The 18,804-nt window shown below is 42.0% G+C and overlaps 1 protein-coding gene across 1 annotated transcript in view; it reads left to right on the top strand.

Moving 5' to 3' along the window:
• Positions 1 to 259: 259 nt before the first annotated feature.
• Positions 260 to 18,804, top strand: part of LOC143147248 (uncharacterized) — a 62,365-nt gene continuing 43,820 nt past the window's right edge. The window contains exons 1-2 of the mRNA XM_076312337.1: positions 260 to 736; positions 9,110 to 9,375. Coding sequence (XP_076168452.1) covers positions 732 to 736; positions 9,110 to 9,375 — 271 coding nt within the window. The 5' untranslated portion in view covers positions 260 to 731. The remainder of the gene's footprint in view (positions 737 to 9,109; positions 9,376 to 18,804) is intronic.

The raw sequence follows: 18,804 nt of genomic DNA, 5'->3' as shown, positions 1-18,804 counted from the left end.
AGAGACGTGACGGGTTCGTGATCGGGTGGGGGTAGACGCAGGTCGGTCTCGTTATCGACGGGTCCGGGTCGCGGGCCAATGGGACGGGCGAGCGATACCGCGCTCGCCTGGTGGTCACCGCCCACCGCGCGCTCTCATTGGGCCGCGTACTCTTTCCCGCTGGCGGCTCACCGGTGGGGGGAGGCCTGTGCTCGACGCGCCGTGGATCGGGTCCGGGAGTCGGGTCGTGCGTGCACACTCCCAAAACTATCGTCCGCGGTGGCGCATTGAACAACGTCGTGCTGCACGTCGCGTTCGTCCTCGTGTTTCCTCGAGAGAGAGGAGAGCCTTTCGGTCCCGGTTTCCATGCAAGTTACTCCACCGTCGTCCCCCAGTCGCCGACGATTAATCATATTTGGCGCCCCGACGGAGGAGATGCCGTCGTACGACCGGGTGGTCCGGTGTCGCGACGCGGACGTCTGATCGACAGCGACGGGAGAAGAAAAACGACGGTAAAAACCCAGTGGTGACCCGGTGGAACACAGTGATCGAGAACTCGAGTGGATGGCCTGATATGACAGTGCAGTGACACACGCTGTTGTTGTTGGTTTTTGCGTTCCGCGTTGCGTTCCACGCGTTCGACACACGAGATATCCATCCTATCCGCATTCCAGACGAGAAGGTGAGACGCGAGTCTCAACCACGGCACCAAAATTGAGCTGGACTTGCACCAACGGGCCGCCGGCCACTTCATGAGGTGAGTTTTAGCGTAGAAAAACGCGTGCTCTCTGAGAGGGTTTGTTGTCGATTGTAGATATAGCGTTTAGGTGATCGATAGTTATTTTTCTCGAGAGAGAGAGTAGGTTATCGGTGTAAGTTTGTGCAAATTTGCGACTCGAAATTGGAAAGTACTTTTTCATTTAGTAACAGAGTCCCACGACGAAGATTATTTAATCCATGGATCTATTCTTTAGGTGTATCGAGTATAGATTAGGTACCATTTGTATCATAAAGTTTGATGATTGAGATAAATTTTAATATCTGAAATACTTGAAAAATATATTCCTAGGGATAGTTTGTATTCATAAAACTGTGTTACTCGGTACAATTAATAACTCGAGAACTCTGTATGAATATGTCGTTTTTTGAAAATGGTACTTGTATCAGGTACAGCACGTTTCTCGCAACGTTCGTCAACGTGATCTAATTGATACGCAGTCCTCTTCAGAGTATAGTTATGTATAGGGACTATTAGCTCTTTGAGAAATTATTCCATCGATGGCGGAACGGGTAATTAACATTAACGGTTCTTTCGAACACCTGGATAGTTAATCCTCACGCGTACGTGGTTACGAAACTCGTCGAAATTTATTCTTCGAATTCTTTGATGTATCGAGTTGGTACCAGGAATCCTCTCTTCGTGGTCACAATTTTTTCGCGAATTTTCCCCACCGTTCTTGTTATTTCGCAGTTTCGGCAGGTAACGTTCTCAGAATGTCGACGATTCTCTGAACATCGAGGACGCGAACACCGTTGGCTAGGTGTTTATCAACACCGACGGTGAGTCAAGTGCTCGAAATCGAATCCGAGCGTCGATGTCCTTACAACTACGTTCTGAAAGATGGGTATTTCAAATCCAAGAAAAGATACACAATCACCCAGTCAGATATCAAAGTTTCTCTCTTTTCCATTTAAAAAGAAGCACTTGCTTTGTTTACTATAGAATACTTATCCTCCATTCTTCGTGAAGGATAAGTTTAGTAGTATTTTGTACTCCACGAAAGATACCACGATTATGTGTCTATAAATTGAACGATTATCAACGTATACATAAATTGATCATTTTTCGAGAAGCCTTCAAAAGTGGACCTAGAATGTTTCTAGAGTACTTTTACTTCGTTCAGAATTCGAGTTTCTTTTTGTTGTTCGTCTCTATATTAGAATTATGATGTTTAAGCCAATTTTCAAGCATGATTCCACTTGGCGATGAACTTAAAAATGGTACCATTCCTCTTTGGAGAACTTTTGTGTCATACTCGTTTGATTCAGGATATCCTCTCCAGTACCAAGAGTTCATTCAATGGTTCGTTACCGCTGGAAAGTTTCATTGGTACAGTCGTTTGCTCCAAAATGTTACCAAACTTGATATTTCTTTTTCAATTTCACGAGAATCGATGGTTCGATTCCATTACACGAACTTTTTCGCAGTTTCACAACTCGAAAAGAAATTATTTCTTAATTATTTGCACGTTAATTGTACAATTAATACTCGGAGTGAGGGATAAGTGGCGACCTCTTATCTTTTCGTTCGTAGATTGTGTAAAACTTTCTCGATGAACTCTTCAAGAACTGTTTTAGAAACATCGAATTCTCCCGATTGGGATCATTGTACAACGAAGGATTAACCCCAAAAGAAATTTTGTAAAAGTGTTTTCATACTTGACATTTTTAATCCGAGATATTCGTTTTAACTAAAAGTTCTTGCGAGAACCTTATTCTCACCCTTCGAATTTTTTCAACGCGTTATAAAATATTTAAATATCATCTCTTAGCGAATAAAGTACCCAAAGTAGCCGAAAGACAAGTACAACCCAGTAAAAATGTTGGAACAATTATTTATAAACGTAGAGTCGAAGTACGGAATGGGCTGATTGCCAAAATTAGACAGATTGGAACATTTCAACAATTAGGTACTACTTGTTATTAACTTTGTTAAACATTGCTTTGCCTTTTCTGTAATAACAACTTGAATCAAATATTTTCTTTTCGTAATAGCAATCTGAACAATTTATAAATATATATTTTCTCTCTATAATTAAAAATCATTTGTCAAAGTGAAACATTTTCTAAATAAAATACTTTTTAAGTAAAATACTTTCTACATCAAATATTTCCTAAATAAAATACTTTCTAAGTGAAATATATCCTAAATAAAATATTTTCTGCATAAAATACTTTCTAAATAAAGTATTTCTTACATAAAATACTTTCTAAATAAAATATTTCTTACAAAAAATACTTTCTAAATAAAATATTTCTTACATAAAATACTTCCTAAATAAAATATTTCTTACATAAAATACTTCCTAAATAAAATATTTCTTACCTAAAATATTTCTTACGTAAAATACTTTCTAAATAAACTATTTCCTAGATAAAATACTTCCCAAACAAAATATTCCCTCAAATAAAACATTTTCATCATACCCTGCTATTTATCGCTCGTTCGGTATTTTCACTATACGACACTTCCAATCTTCGTCGACTACACTCAATCGCAATCGAGACACCGATTAGAAGGATTCCTCGCGCGAATGGAACCCTCGAGGACCATTTCACGATCCTTCGGATCGGTACTCTTTCTACGATAGAGATTCCCGAATAGAGCTTCAGTGAAATAAATTGCCACGCGTGCGCGAGCGAGCGAGCGAACGAACGAACGAGCGAGCACGCTCCGTTCGAACCGGGGTCTAAACATTCAATTAGCACTTCCTAATCCCCCGTCGCTCGTTGTCAACAGCCATTACTTCCAGCATCTTCTCTCCTCTCCGTTGAACCCACCCCCGAGCACCCTCTTGGGGTCTCTCTCGTAAGCAACCGCGCGCTGGTGTTCCCCCCGGAGGTCCCCCAACCCCCCTCCTCACGCGCCCCAGCCTCCTCGCTAACCAACGTATCTATTAATCCGGGTCTGAATGACACTCGAGGGTGGCCCGAGGGGTGATTCTAACCCTACAAAATCGTAACTACCGCCCCCGGGTTAACTCCCTCGACCACTACAGGTTTTTTTTTTTCTCTCTTCTTAATGAATGCTCAAGGAGATCCGCGCGTAATTGTATTAGTTCGAGAGGAGAAACGCGGAGAGACTCGAGGAGAGGCAAAAAGTAAGAGAGAAAGAGAGAGAGATAGAGAGAGAGAAAGGGGGGATTGAAGCGAGGTAGAAGCCCCCGAGAGCGAAGGGTGACATTTAGGGTAAAAAGACGGTAGGAGAGAGGGCCGCCGCGCAGCCGACGCGCGGAGATTGGTTAATGGCTTTGATACGAGGAAAGGATAAGATTAATTTGCTTGCGAATCAAAGAGCAAACGAATAAGCAATTACCGGGACCGTGAGGAGTGGCTGCACGAGTGCCCTCGCTCGGTTCTTCTGCGTGTCGGTGGTGCACAATTAAAAGCCACCGAACCGGAGGAGCAACCGTGCTGGTTTATGGAAATCGCAGTGTGGCCCGGCGGAAAGTCGCCTACGAGGAGGCGAACCGTTTGACGGGATTTGGAGATGGATTTTGAGGTTAGAAGCTCGGTGAGCCCCGGGTCTATCAATTAAGCGGATAGCAATATTAGCCGGTTGATAATGTTGGGAATTTCAGAGAGGATGTGGCGCGAATGGGACTACCGTTTCGATAGTGGTGGAACCTAATCGGTCCGAATTATAATTGTTTTTTTAATAATATTAGACTATTTATAATTGTTTTTAACAGCGAGTTGCTAATGTTGGGAATTTAGGAGTAGTGTCGCGAATGGAAGCATTGTTTCAATGGTGGAGGAACCTATGATAGAGTCACGGTTTGTAATTGTTTTTGCATAAATGACAATAATATTGGACTATTTATAATTGTCTTTAACAGCGAGTTTCTAATGTTGGGAATTTAAGAGTAGTGTCGCGAATGGAAGCATTGTTTCAATGGTGGAGGAACCTATGATAGAGTTACGGTTTGTAATTGTTTTTGCATAAATGACAATAATATTGGACTATTTATAATTGTTTTTAACAGCGAGTTTCTAATGTTGGGAATTTAAGAGTAGTGTCGCTAATGGAAGCATTGTTTCAATGGTGGAGGAACCTATGATAGAGTCACGGTTTGTAATTGTTTTTGCATAAATGACAATAATATTGGACTATTTATAATTGTTTTTAACAGCGAGTTTCTAATGTTGGGAATTTAATAGTAGTTGTGTTGCGAATGGAAGTATCGTTTCGATGGTGGGGGAACCTATGATAGAGTCACGGTTTGTAATTGTTTTTGCATAAATGACAACAATATTGAACTATTTCTAACAGTTTCTAACTCGCGTGGAAATTTTTTCTTAAATTTTGAATTACGTAGTCGGTAACGGTTATTTTCGTTTCGTTGACATTGAAGGACATTCGTAGATTGCTTTCTAATTATTTTTGCGCGAATAATAATATTGAACTACCTATTAGAGTTTCGAACCCGCGTGGGAACATTTTCTTGAGTTTTAAATTGCGCGGTCAACATCGGTGATTTTTGTTTCGTTGAAATTGAAAGAAATTTCTCGATGGCTTTCCAATTATTTTTCCGCAAATGGCAATAACGTTCAACTACCTATCAGAGTTTCGAATAATCGTGGAAACATTTTCTTAGGTTTTAGATCGCGCAGCCGGTTTTGTTTCGTTGAAATTGTGGGAAATTCGTAGACTGTTGTCCAATTATTTTTGTGCAGCTAACAATATTAAATCACCTATTAAGGCTTCGAACAATCGTGAGAACTTTTTCTTGCTTTTTAGTTTGTACAGTCGCAATTAGCGGGAGATTTTTATTTTTCATTAAAATTGAACGTAATTTGTAGACCTATTCGCTGGTTAGAATGTTGCTGTTTCTAATTATTTTCGCGTAACAAACGACAATATTAAGCAATCCGTGTTTCAAACGCTCGCGATAACTTTATTTCACTTTTTAGCTCGGGTAGTCGGCATTAGTCAGTGATTTACGTTTTATTGAAATTGAAAAGAATTTGTAAACCCATTCAATGGATTACAATATCGCATTTTCTAGTTATTCAAACGTCACCAACAGCGATCACAAACAATCAAAGCTTCGAACACTCGTGGGAACATTTTTATTTCTTTTTTATTTTCAGCTTGTATATTAGGCACTGATAATTTCTTTTTCCAATTTGCAAAGCAGAAAGAGTGGTATAAAAGTGGAATATTTTTTAGGCGAGTTGATAATTCTTTTTCAAGTACTATGCAAATTGAAAGTCCACGGTGCGAAGTACGTTGGAGGAGAACATAGCTCCTCGAGTATATATTACGACACATGTGCAAATATTACGTTACTCATCAGAAAAATGATTGACTTTAAAATATGCGGATACGTGTCACCGCCAATACCGAAAAAATTAATCGGTCGACGAACGTGTTAATTTTTTATTTACGATATCGTATCTCCGTACTATACGGATTATATGAAACGCGTTCGGAAATTCGGAACAGTCATCGCTGCGAGCCAAATGCAGAATCAGCTTTCCAATAATAGTTTAATTTTTCGTTACGGTAATATTTCGAGCGAATGTTTCACGCGTCGACTGCCACGTCATGCTTACACGTATGATTGACGCTAATGTTTCGGTTATTACGGTGTTACTTTTTAAGGCTCGACACGCAAATACGATTAACGCTACGTAGAGATCCAACGGGTGTTCAATAATGTCCTTTATGCAAAAACTGCTGGTCGAATTGGTCGGTGTAGAGTCACTTATTAAATTGTAAACATAAATTGTGAAGAAAAAATACATGGAACGAAGATCGAGGAAAGTTTGATGAAATCGACTTGGTAGTCGACGCGTTAATTAATACGGTAGGCGGAATATTTAAAGTTGTGCACGTTTTATCGTACGATGAATTTAGTGGATGATTTTTCAACTATTTCACGGAGCGCGGGCTTACGTTAACGCGGATTAATGTTTATAGAAAGCGGCGAAAACGCGTGATCGTTACTTCGTTGTAACGCTGTGACATTTGAAAACTTCACACCGAACCTTGTTGAGGATTTGTGCAACTTGTTTTGTATTCTTTTTCGGTTGGTAATTTATCACGGGCAATTTCCGTGATAACTTGTTGCATTCGAACGAAGGAAATAATTATAGAAATAACGAGCTCGTTAATTTGGAACCTTTTTCAATACTTTTGCGCCGGTATTAATCTTGTTTCGGTGGATTCTGATATTTACCATTTGTTAATACCCGGAGCGACATTTATGGGTGAATTATTGACTGGAAAGGTCGCCCGGCGTTCTTGCAAGTTTGTTCATTTTTACGTTGCGTTCCAGGGAACAAGTTATTCGCGTTTAGATTCTGCAATTTATTATTACCGAATACAGTGATACACGTAGCACGTGACAGAAAACTATGAGTAATCGTTGACTGTTGAATCGCAAAAATCGAACTTATTTTCTTACTTTATCGCGAGGGTTCACTTTCCTGAATAATCACTGAATTGGAACAACATTTGTCGACACAAATTGTACGATTTGTGTTACACGGTACAGTTTATATATTACTGTCCGAGTTGTTACTCTATAAATTTCAGAACGTTGATTCTTGGGCAATGCTCGTGTTTTAATTAGCCGTGTATTTTCGTTACATTCGATAATATTAACGATTGCGGAATTTCTTGAAATGCAAAACGAAGGAAAGAAGATAAAAAGTGGACAAATGTTTACCATAGAGAATATAGATTACTTAACTAGGTAATAAGGAAAAACATGATTCGTTATCTGCTACCCAAATCAATTTGAATTTTTAGCATTGGACAAGTAAATAGTGTCATAGAATGAACAACAATATAAAAATTCCTATAAAATTCTAACTTACAAAACTACCTTCACCTCTTCGCCCTATAGATCTTAGGATAAACACAACGAGTCGAAACTCTTTAAAATATTTATTAAAGTCTCTTGATATCTGATTAATTTCACGATCGTTTAAGAAATCGATTAACTTAATTTAAATATTACACTTGTTTCCTATAACCTTGTCAGAGATGTTATTAAATTTCATAAAATTCTATAAAATCCCATGAAATTTTATTAAAACTCATGAAATTCTATAATAATACATACAATCCTATAAAATTCTATTAAAATTCCGTAAAATCCCAAGAGATGCTATTAAATTCCACAAAATTCTATTAAATCATATAAAATTCTATAAAATCTCCAAAAATTCTCTAAAATTCCACAAAATTCCATAAATTCCAAAAACTTCTATAAAATTCTACAACATTCTATTAAATCGTATAAAATTCCCCAAAATTTCATAAAATTCCATAAATCCCCCAAAATTCCATAAATCCCAAAAAATTCCATAAAATTCCATAAATCCCCCAAAAATTCTATTAAATCGTACAAAATTCTCTACAATTTCAGAAAATCCCTAAAAATTCTTTAAAATTCCATAAATCCCAAAAACTTCTATAAAATTCTACAATATTCTATTAAATCGTATAAAATCCCCCAAAATTCCATAAAATTCCATAAATCCCAAAAAATTCCATAAAATTCCATAAATTCCAAAAAATTCTATTAAATGGTACAAACTTCTCTAAAATTTCACAAAATCCCTAAAAATTCTCTAAAATTCCATAAATCCCAAAAACTTCTATAAAATTCTACAATATTCTATTAAATCGTATAAAATCCCCCAAAATTCCATAAAATTCCATAAATTCCAAAAAATTCCATAAAATTCCATAAATTCCAAAAAATTCTATTAAATGGTACAAACTTCTCTAAAATTTCACAAAATCCCTAAAAATTCTCTAAAATTCCATAAATCCCAAAAACTTCTATAAAATTTTACGATATTCTATTAAATCGTATAAAATCCCCCAAAATTCCATAAAATTCCATAAATGCCAAAAAATTGTATTAAATGGTACAAAATTCTCTAAAATTCCACAAAATCTCCGAAAATTCTATGAAATCCGCTAAGATTCCGTGAAATTCCACAAAATGTGATAAAATTCCGTAACGAAAGTTGAGCGAATAATTTGAAAAAGTATAGCCCGCTGTCTCAACAACCTCGATCGGTATCCCATCGAAGCTTCGGAAGACTCGTACGGTGACTAAATAGCGCGAGATAACGTTGCCGAGATCGTAAATCAGAGCGTTTGTCTCCGTCGGCGTGCGTCGGTCGCTCCGTGTCCCTTGAGCGTCGAAACAATGGACTCTCCGCGACGCCCTGGAGGTGCTGTCCTCCGCGTCGGTCACTCGTGGTACACTCTCTCCTTTTCTTTCTCTCTCCCTGTCTCTCTCGAGGTCGTCGTTTTCGCGTGGGCGTGTCCCACGAACGCGGCCGCTGGGGTTACTAATTGGTGGGTTGCGTTTAATTACAGAGCCGGCGGCAACATGTGCGACGGCTCCTTCACGGAGACCCTGCGCGGTATGCAGGGTATGTCGGGCACGTCGCCTCCTGGTGGCGCGGGTGTCGGCCCCATGGGGGTTGGCCTCGGCAGTCCTCTCGGCCCGGCTACGAAGAAGGCGCAGGAGCAGCACATCAAGAGGCCGATGAACGCGTTTATGGTCTGGTCCCGGCTCCAGCGACGGAAGATCGCCCAGGAGAACCCGAAGATGCACAACTCGGAGATCTCCAAGAGGCTCGGTGAGTACAAATAGTCTTACTCGTGTGATTCTCGGGTGGTTTGGACATTTTTTTGAAACTGTTGACCCCCTGTATTGCATTTGTCATCGAAACAGTGTACGAATTGATGATTAATGGGGGGAAGTCTGGATTAAATTAATTTTCTTTTCTTAATTGTACTCGTGAGGGTGTACAAGAATCGAACGGATCAGAAAATTGTTCAGAGTTGTGTACAAGGATCGAGGGGTTCGAACAGAATTTTTCTCAGCAATAGGGGACTCGTAGATGTAGGCAAACATTGAAGAAGAAGGCAAGAAATTGTTCAGAGTTGTGCATAAGGACCAGAAAGTTCTTGTGTCTAATGTTTCTTTTAAATTCGAGTATCTAAAATCTTCTAATTATGGGATGCTTTTACTCGACTGTCTATGAATCGTCATACGCTGAGACAGTTGATAGATTCTTAGGAAACAGTTGTTGAACAAGTGTGTATAAAACGTCAGGGGACATTCTTGGGATTATTAACTGTAAGAAGATTATTATCCGGTCGCGCAAAATGTTAGAACTCTCCTGAACTTTCTTACACTCAGAATCGTTTGAAAGAATGTGTAACACGCAACACGAGAAAGGAAGCCTTTACGTTCTAAATCCGTTTCCATTGAAAAAGCTTGTCCAGATCGCGACGTAACCTGGCGAGACACAAGCTCGTGAAAAAATTTGAATAGCAAAGTTTGTTACGAGATTGTTGGGAATCTAGAACATTGGTGCACCGTGCCTGCCTATTAATACTCGAGCTCTCGAACCTTCTTACCTGGTATTTCGTAACGCGATCGAAACTGTGATAATCTCGGCGATAAGCGACCGTTTAATAATTGTTTTAATCACCGTCACGCTAGGTTTATTCTACGAACGTATCAACAACGTACCGGTTAACGTATCTTCGTCGACCCTGTTTGTTGGTTAGTTATATTCGTTGAACATTGCACAACTTCCGTCATCACTCCAGTCATCCACGATCAAAGAAACGCTCTAACACCGGACTACAAAAGAATCGTGGAAGATGGTCGAGTGTTCCCATTTGGTATTCAACTATCTTCCGTTTGCATTTCCATTTCTATTCGTAACCGTAACTTCGTACGGTTCGCCTCGTGTTCAGCTTTATTCGTGCGTCTATTCATACCGAACTTGGTCTCTAATATTAGACCCCGGTATTCTCAATTAGTCGGGCGTCACGCGCTTAGTAATTTCGTAAACTAACTTTTTAGTTCTCTCGTCGTTCGCACGAATCGACAATCCGTAGGTCTGTAAACGGTTGATAAACCGCGCGTGGAAACACACCGGGGATTATTTATTCGTGTCAAGAGCGAAGTCCGTACGAACTTTCAAACGTCTCTCCCTCCCTCCCCCTTCGCCCCACCTTTCTCGAAACTCCGAACAGCTTTTCGGCTTCCTCGAATCGTAAATCACGGCCGCGTATATGAAAACGATTCGAACGAAAATATCCGTGTCGGCTCGAGCACCGCGACGATATTTACCGACAAAAAGCGAGCGCGCCACGTTCGAGAGAAAACGAAGAAAAAGAAGAAAAAAAAAAAGGGAAAAAAAAACCCCTCGCCACAAAGCGTTCCACCGCCGGGGGTTTTTTTCATCCCCCGCGAACGCAATTGGAAGAGCCTAACGCGACACCAAACGGAGCTGCGAGGAGAAGAAAAAAAAAAAAAGAAAAAAGGAAAAATGTTCCCCTCCGCGGCGGAAAGCAGAAGCTCCCTTCGAACAACTAAAACCCGGGGAGAAAGAGAAAGAAACACGGTCGCCGGAAACACAGCATTAATCGCATTTTCGACGATCAAACCGCGATGGTTACACGTTCGAACGCGACGGTGGCGCCTGTTTGCGCGCTCGCACGCGCGCATGCACGCGCGAGTACGTACACTCTCCGATTTATTCGAAACACACACACACAGAGAGACACACGTACACGCGCGCTTGGCCGCGTGCAAACACACATAGAGCTGCACCGAGTTCTCCTCCTCGTCGCATCATTCATCCCTTTCAAAGTTCCTTGCTTTGCGCTCCGACGGTGGCTCGACGGTCCGGCGGCGCTCGACACGCGCTCGAATTATTCGTTGCTCGCGATACAGACGAGTGTACCGAGGGAGAAGAAAGGAGATAAAGACGAACGGGGACGAAGGTATTCCGGTTGGTATTTCCGTTAAATACCCGGGAATCGACAAAGCCCGGGTTCCCGCGGCTCCCCTCGAAGCTTCTTTATCCGTCATTTTCTTCCTCCTCGCCTCGGCTCCTCTCGCTATACCCCCGTTTCACGTTCCCCCGGCGACGACGAATAAGGGAAGTGCCCGCTCCTCGGCAAAAATGATGCGCGCACGCTCGAGCCCACCTCCCTCCGCCTAGCGGGATATTCCACCCCCAGAGCTCTCCTCGGCTCTCCCTGGCTCTCCCTGGCTCTCCCTGGCTCTCCCTGGTTCTCCCTGGTTCTCCCTGGTTCTCCCTCCTCCTATCCCTCCTCCTGTCCCTCCCGTTGCTTCCCTCTACCCCCCAGCCACCCCCGTTCTCTTCTCCGGCTTGCACCCTTTGTCGAAGCGACACTTTTTCGTCGCTCTTTTACCGCCATGTCCCTGCCACTGCGTATATTTCTGCTTGATATACAACTCTGGGCTCTCTCCTACGTTCTCTCTCTCTCTCTCTCTCTCTCTCTCTCTCTCTCTATTTCTCTCTCTCGCTTCTTCTTCTCATGGCTGGCTTGTCGGAGCATTTGCAAATTTCATCCTGCAACCCTCTCCCTCCCCTCCCTTCGCTTCAGCGACCCACCACTCCTCCAGCCACGGTCGCTCCTTTTCCGCGCGATCCGCCCTCCGCTACCCCACCCCGTAACCCTCCTCCTCCTCCTCCTCCTCCTCCTCCTCCTCCCCCTCCTCCCGACGACCGCCACGACGACGACAAAAGATTCGAGGAACCGATGTACTCTGCCGAGCACTCTCGACTCCGCTCGCTGGAATCTCGCGCTGGAATGCCGTGGTCCGCTTTCTTCCGAGCCTCCTCGCGGTTTCCGGGGAAAATGTTAACTCGCGGAGCCCGCTTCCTGCTCGACGCCGCGGCGGCGAGGGGAACGGTGAATTCGAGGGTGTAACATATTGTCGTGGAAATAGGATATTTGATTGTGGGGAGGTGTTCATCAGGGACCGTGTTCCCTGTTTTGTTCTTCGCGGCGACGAAGTTTTTTTTAAGCTATTCAAGGTCTACGATCAACGTAGGGGTAACTTGGATCGCGTAGGTACAGTGTACGCGGTGAATGGAAATTCCTGCGTCGGTTTTAATTTCGAAAGTAACGCGTAACGATCACTTTTCATTTCTGATGTTATTTCCGAATTGTCTCTTATCACTTTCGATAAGGAGGCCAAATTACCCCCACTTTCGCAAAGGATGGTAAATTTCATTAACTCAGTGCGCGTTAAATTCGATCAAAATTTGTTTTTCTTTCTTTGGTTCTTCTTTTCGTCAGAAACTTCGCATTAGTTCACTTTCATTTTTTCTAATTATTTAGTTTACCTGTTGTTGCAACATTGGGACAACTGTCGCTCTCTAGAGATGTGTGTACGTTAACATGTAGGATATAGCACTCGAGTAACTGTGCTGCGGTACGCGTGCAGAGATCTACCAATATTTTATTACTTCTAAGAAGACAATCTACGGTTTTCCTTGAAAACAAAAATTCGTGGAGTAAAATAAAATTCCGGTATATCGTTTTAATTGTACGTGTGCCAAAATTTCCACATTCGTTTCAATCAAGTGGGTCGTTTGTGAAAATAGAAAATCAATTTCCAAAGAAGAGTCTTTCCGTCCGTTCTCTTGACCCCAACATCGATCATCGTTGTCACCAGAGACAGCAGCAGTTTTGTCAGACAGGCAGTGTAGTCCCGAGTAGTCTCAAAACTGTGTCACGAGTTTTGCAAACAATTGCCCGATACTCGTCGAGCACCAGATGATAAGCAAACGTTCGAATTAACAATGATTCCGATATCCCTGATCCGATCCGGAGCCTAGCCATCCGCTTTAATCGATCGATCCAGAAGTAAGTAACGAAAGTAGACACGGTAGCTTCGGAATTCGAATATTTACCGTGCAGATTCGTTCAACACCGTAGGCTCCACCGCGGTTGACCAACCGTTTAGTTTCGTTTGCAACAGAGTGCAAACTTTTCATTCGTTGGACTAACCGTACGCGCATGGTCGGTGTTGCACGCGCGGCGTCACGTGTATCTCTCTTACCGATACACGAGCGAAACGGTTGACCACATAAAAGTTGATGGTGTTTGTCGAGCCTGGGCAAACGCGAGAGCCGGCTCGAAACGGCTTCTAAATGGAAATTCCACCCGGGGCAAAAGCTGGCAAGTTTTCTTATTGACTAAGATTCCGCTATTATATTCTTTCCGGATATAAAGTAACGAATTTATGCATTCCAGACGCGCAACTTCTGCTACGGAACGTTGTCTCAACAAAGTGCAATGTAGAGAAGGTCGGTTCGATGGAGTATAGTTTAATCCGCGGTCGAAAGCGTTTCTAAAAATTCAACCCTCGGTTCTCAAGTTCCGTAGCGACTCGATCCGAATAACCGTACGCAGAATAAAACGGCGTATATCTTAGAGCGGGTTAGTGAAAGTCACGGAGAAACTCTCAATTGGTGCAACTAATAAGTTGCAATCGTAAATAACGGAAATAAACGTGGTCGGGTCGGATTTTTGAGGAATACCGCTCGCACGACGCCTCGTTACGTCGCGAGTTAATCGAGCTTTTGAAATGGATATCGAGCGAAGTAACTCGGAAGATGTGTATTTTTCGATGCGTTATTGTCGATGGATAAACTCGGGGACGGTATGGAGGGAATCGGCATCTGCGAGGGACAATGGCGTAGGACAACTTGGCCCCGTTTTCAGAAATAGATTCTCGAAGCGCGGCCAACGCCCGTAATACCAACTACCTGTTCCAATTCCCTACATAAAAACGCAAACAATGTAACAATTACGGTGTCATTCTTCCACGTTGTTCGATGTTATCGTTTCAAAATAATCGAATACGATCGAATTTGCGCAAACTTGGATTCACTAACGTTTCTCGAAATCCGAGTAGAGGATATGTTAATTTAACGATGTTAATTTAATTAACAGAGAAAACAGAATCTACGGATAAGATAACGAATTTTTCCAGATAAACGAGTCGACGATCTGTTGAATTTTTGCGAGATGTCGCGGAACGTTCGTCGTAGAATCGGAAGTTGGATTGTTGACTCTAACCTCTTCGAAAAACTTGTCGCGTGTTCGTGAAAAGGAAATTAACCTGCACGGTTCGTAATTAACACTGGGAACAGGTTGTCGCGGTATCTCGCGAAGCGAACGCGTTCTTTCCCTGTCATCGGGCGAACGTTTCGCGTGAAAGGTGCGCGCGCAGCCGGCGCGCATTGGCGCGGACATGTCGGCGGTGAAACGTCATTGATAGCCGCGTATCCAGTGCCAATTTTACGATGTCGATTAGCAGATGATCACCGTCCCGCGTTTATCTTTCAGTCGGGCAGTTCGACACGTTTCATGGTCTTCCTCCCGAGTGAAAACTGTACCGGAAGCGAGATTGAGGGTGCGTCGGGGACGGTTTGTCGAGTAAGCGGTCCATTGGGAAACGGTCGAAGCTAATCTGGTTATTGGATGTGCCTGCAACCGGCTCGAACGCGTTTCTGCCCGCGAAACTTTTCGATCCTCTCTGTCCGATGTCTCTCCTTCCCAGAAGTAGCCGTGAAAAGGGGTTCTCCGGTTTCGTCGCTCGTATTTCCAGCGAGGTGACTCGAGGTGGATGTTAATCGAATAAGATCGACTCGGTGCATACGCGGGAATCCTTTGGGAATTTCTTTTCTTTAATTAATTTCGAACGGACGTTACCGGTTTCAAAGTTTCAAGCAACAGTCTTTAAAATAAACGAAAAGAGTTTTGTAACAAATTGTTACGATTATTTTACCAAAAATATTATTCTTGCTTACGAATTGGATCTGAGTTAATTGGATAAATCACGTTGAGGAATTTTCTGATATTGAAATCGCCTTTTAACTTATTGAAAGAGAATTGTGCACTCGTTTTAAAATTTAAAAACACTGTTCGAGAAAGATTGTCTATTTCTCTTAATACTGTCATATTAAAGAAAAAAATTATCCCTGAAAAAGTTAAAAAATTCTCAACATCTAACTCCGTACACCCATCAGTATACATTAAACAAAAAATTCTTCCTCAAAATTAAAAAATTCTCACCATTGAGAAGGAAAAATACAAAATGGTAACATTCTTAAGAAAACAATTTCACGTGTACTCGGAAGCTTTCTTTCCACAAAGTTAGAAGACCTCTCTGATCCGCCCGATCTAAATTTCCGCGTTAAAATTAACGAAAAAAATCCTCGTTTCTACAAAAATAAAAGAAAAAAAAGAAAAAACCTCTCCATTCGTTGGCGTTACCAACGCGAGCCTAATCTCTATTTCTTAGCTGACGTAGGTTCATCCCGTTGGCGAAGCAAAGAATCCTCCCTGTGACACATATGCGACGTCCCTCGCGAGAAACGAGCGCGTTAACGAGATAAGCTGCGAAACGACGAAGCAATTTTCAAGCAGTCGGAGAAAGTTGGTTTGCGCGAAGAAGGGAAATCGACTCGCGAGGAGGGTAAGGGTAGAGAGAACGCTCCTCGTCCCCGACTGGCTCGACGCTCGCCTCGAAGGGGTTAAATAGGGTTGTCCTTCGGCGCGCGGGAGGATGAATGTCCTCTCTCTCTCTCTCTCACTCGCTCGCTCACTCACTTTTTCTCTCTCTTCATCCCCTCTCACCGCGTGTTCCTCCCTCGTGCTCCATTCGCTTCAACGTCGATGAGCGCGCAAAACCGACAAGTCGTTTCTTTAACGCACGCGAAAGAACTCGGGAGGACGAAGAGAGGCTACGGCAACCGGCAGAAATACTTCATTACGATGAAAGCTTCGCTCCAACCTTCTCAAGTCTCTCCTCCCTCCCTCCCTTTCTATCTTCTGCGCTGTGTGTCTCTGCATCCCCGGTTCCCGTGTTTGTACACGGAATACGTCGCCGGATACACCTACATACGCCGCATCCACCACCTTTTCCTCTTTGTCGACTTTCTTTTCCAACCCCTCCGTGCCTTCCCCTCTTTCTTCGTTTTGTCGGTGAGTCCCCGGCGAACGTGTGCGGGAATCGTGTACGTGTGCACGCGTTTTTTTTTGCATTGTAAGAGTGCGTGGCGTTCTCGTGCGTTTTTACCGGCGCGACAATAGGCCCGGGTATTTTAGACGATGGGCGAGAAAAAGGAAAGGAAGGACGTGCACACGAGGGGGAAATTATGGCGATCGATGGCGGGACGACTGGATCGTCGTTTCGTCTGGCTGTCCTCGCGATGAGCTCTGAGTAATTGAGTCCGACGAACGGGGAATAATGTCGCGCCAGGCGAATCGAGCCTTTTTACTTTAAACTCACAATGCCTCGAAAAACCATTCGTACGCTATATTGTGGGAAAATTACCAGGCGATTCGACTTACAGTAGCTCAGAAAAGTATTCGTATGCTATATTGTAAGAAAATTCTCAGGCAATTCGTGGCTTTTTCCTTTAAATTTATAATGGCTCTAAAAAGTATTCGTACGCTATATTGTGGGAAAATTACCAGGCGATTCGACTTACAGTGGCTCGGAAAAGTATTCGTACGGTATATTGTGAGAAAATTCCCAGGCGATTCGAGGGTTTTTCTTTTAAACTTACAGTGGCTCTAAAAAGTATTCGTACGCTATATTATGAGAAAATTAAGAGACGATTTGACTTACAGTAGCTCAGAAAAGTATTCGTATGCTATATTGTAAGAAAATTCTCGGGCAATTCGTGGCCTTTTCCTTTAAATTTATAATGGCTCTAAAAAGTATTCGTACGCTATATTGTGAGAAAATTAAGAGGCAATTCGACTTATTCGACAGAAAAGTATTCGTACGCTATATTGTAAGAAAATTCTCAGGCAATTCGTGGATTTTTCCTTTAAATTTATAATGGCTCTAAAAAGTATTCGTACGCTATATTGTGGGAAAATTACCAGGCGATTCGACTTACAGTGGCTCGGAAAAGTATTCGTACGGTATATTGTGAGAAAATTCCCAGGCGATTCGAGGGTTTTTCTTTTAAACTTACAGTGGCTCTAAAAAGTATTCGTACGCTATATTATGAGAAAATTAAGAGACGATTTGACTTACAGTAGCTCAGAAAAGTATTCGTATGCTATATTGTAAGAAAATTCTCGGGCAATTCGTGGCCTTTTCCTTTAAATTTATAATGGCTCTAAAAAGTATTCGTACGCTATATTGTGAGAAAATTAAGAGGCAATTCGACTTATTCGACAGAAAAGTATTCGTACGCTATATTGTAAGAAAATTCTCAGGCAATTCGTGGCTTTTTCCTTTAAATTTATAATGGCTCTAAAAAGTATTCGTACGCTATATTGTGGGAAAATTACCAGGCGATTCGACTTACAGTGGCTCGGAAAAGTATTCGTACGGTATATTATGAAAAAATTAAGAGGCAATTCTACTTACAGTGACTGAAAAAAGTATTCGTACGCTATATTGTAAGAAAATTTCCAGGCAATTCGAGGTTTTTTCTTTTAAACTTACAGTGACTCTAAAAAGTATTCGTAGGCTATATTGTGAGAAAATTAAGAGGCGATTCGACTTACGGTGACTCTAAAAAGTATTCGTACGTTATATTATGAGAAACTTCCCCTAACCTACAAGTCTGATTTCAATGAAAGTGTGAGTGTAAAGCATACTTGGGCCACATATGACATAATTTTTTTATCGACAAAAAATATTCTCGAGAGAATAAAATCCAGACCTGAAAATTCAATATTTCTTCGTTGAGATCGCCTGTGTCGTACAGGTAGAAATATTGAAAATATTACGCGATCGAACAATTATTCCACTTCTCGAAAAATCATGTCGTTGCACAGGACGTGTATCATGAGTTCTGGTATAATTTCGCGGTTAATTGTTCGAATTAGAGAGAGTTACCGAGGAGGTCGATGGTTTGCGAACTTAAAAATGCGCGACGAATTTTGAAGTATCGCATCGTGTGTATTGCGTTGCATTCGAGATCGTAAATTTGTTCCGGATTGAAAATATCGCGTAGGAAAATTTTGATTAGAATGTTACGTTGTATGTATCGCCCATTACATTTTATCCGAGAATATTCCAACGACACGACTCTTCGAGAAGTGGAATAATGGTTCGATTACGTAACATTTTGAATACTTGTACTCGTGCGATACAGAAAGGACAAGCATTCGGAGCGAGACACTTTTAACCGAGTTCTAGTTGAAATTGTATTCTAAATTTTCGACTTTTTAGCGACGAATCACTCCGATGT

Source organism: Ptiloglossa arizonensis, chromosome 5 (assembly GCF_051014685.1).
Source record: "Ptiloglossa arizonensis isolate GNS036 chromosome 5, iyPtiAriz1_principal, whole genome shotgun sequence".
Lineage (NCBI taxonomy): Eukaryota > Metazoa > Arthropoda > Insecta > Hymenoptera > Colletidae > Ptiloglossa > Ptiloglossa arizonensis.
This window is presented reverse-complemented; position numbering and strand designations above follow the sequence as displayed.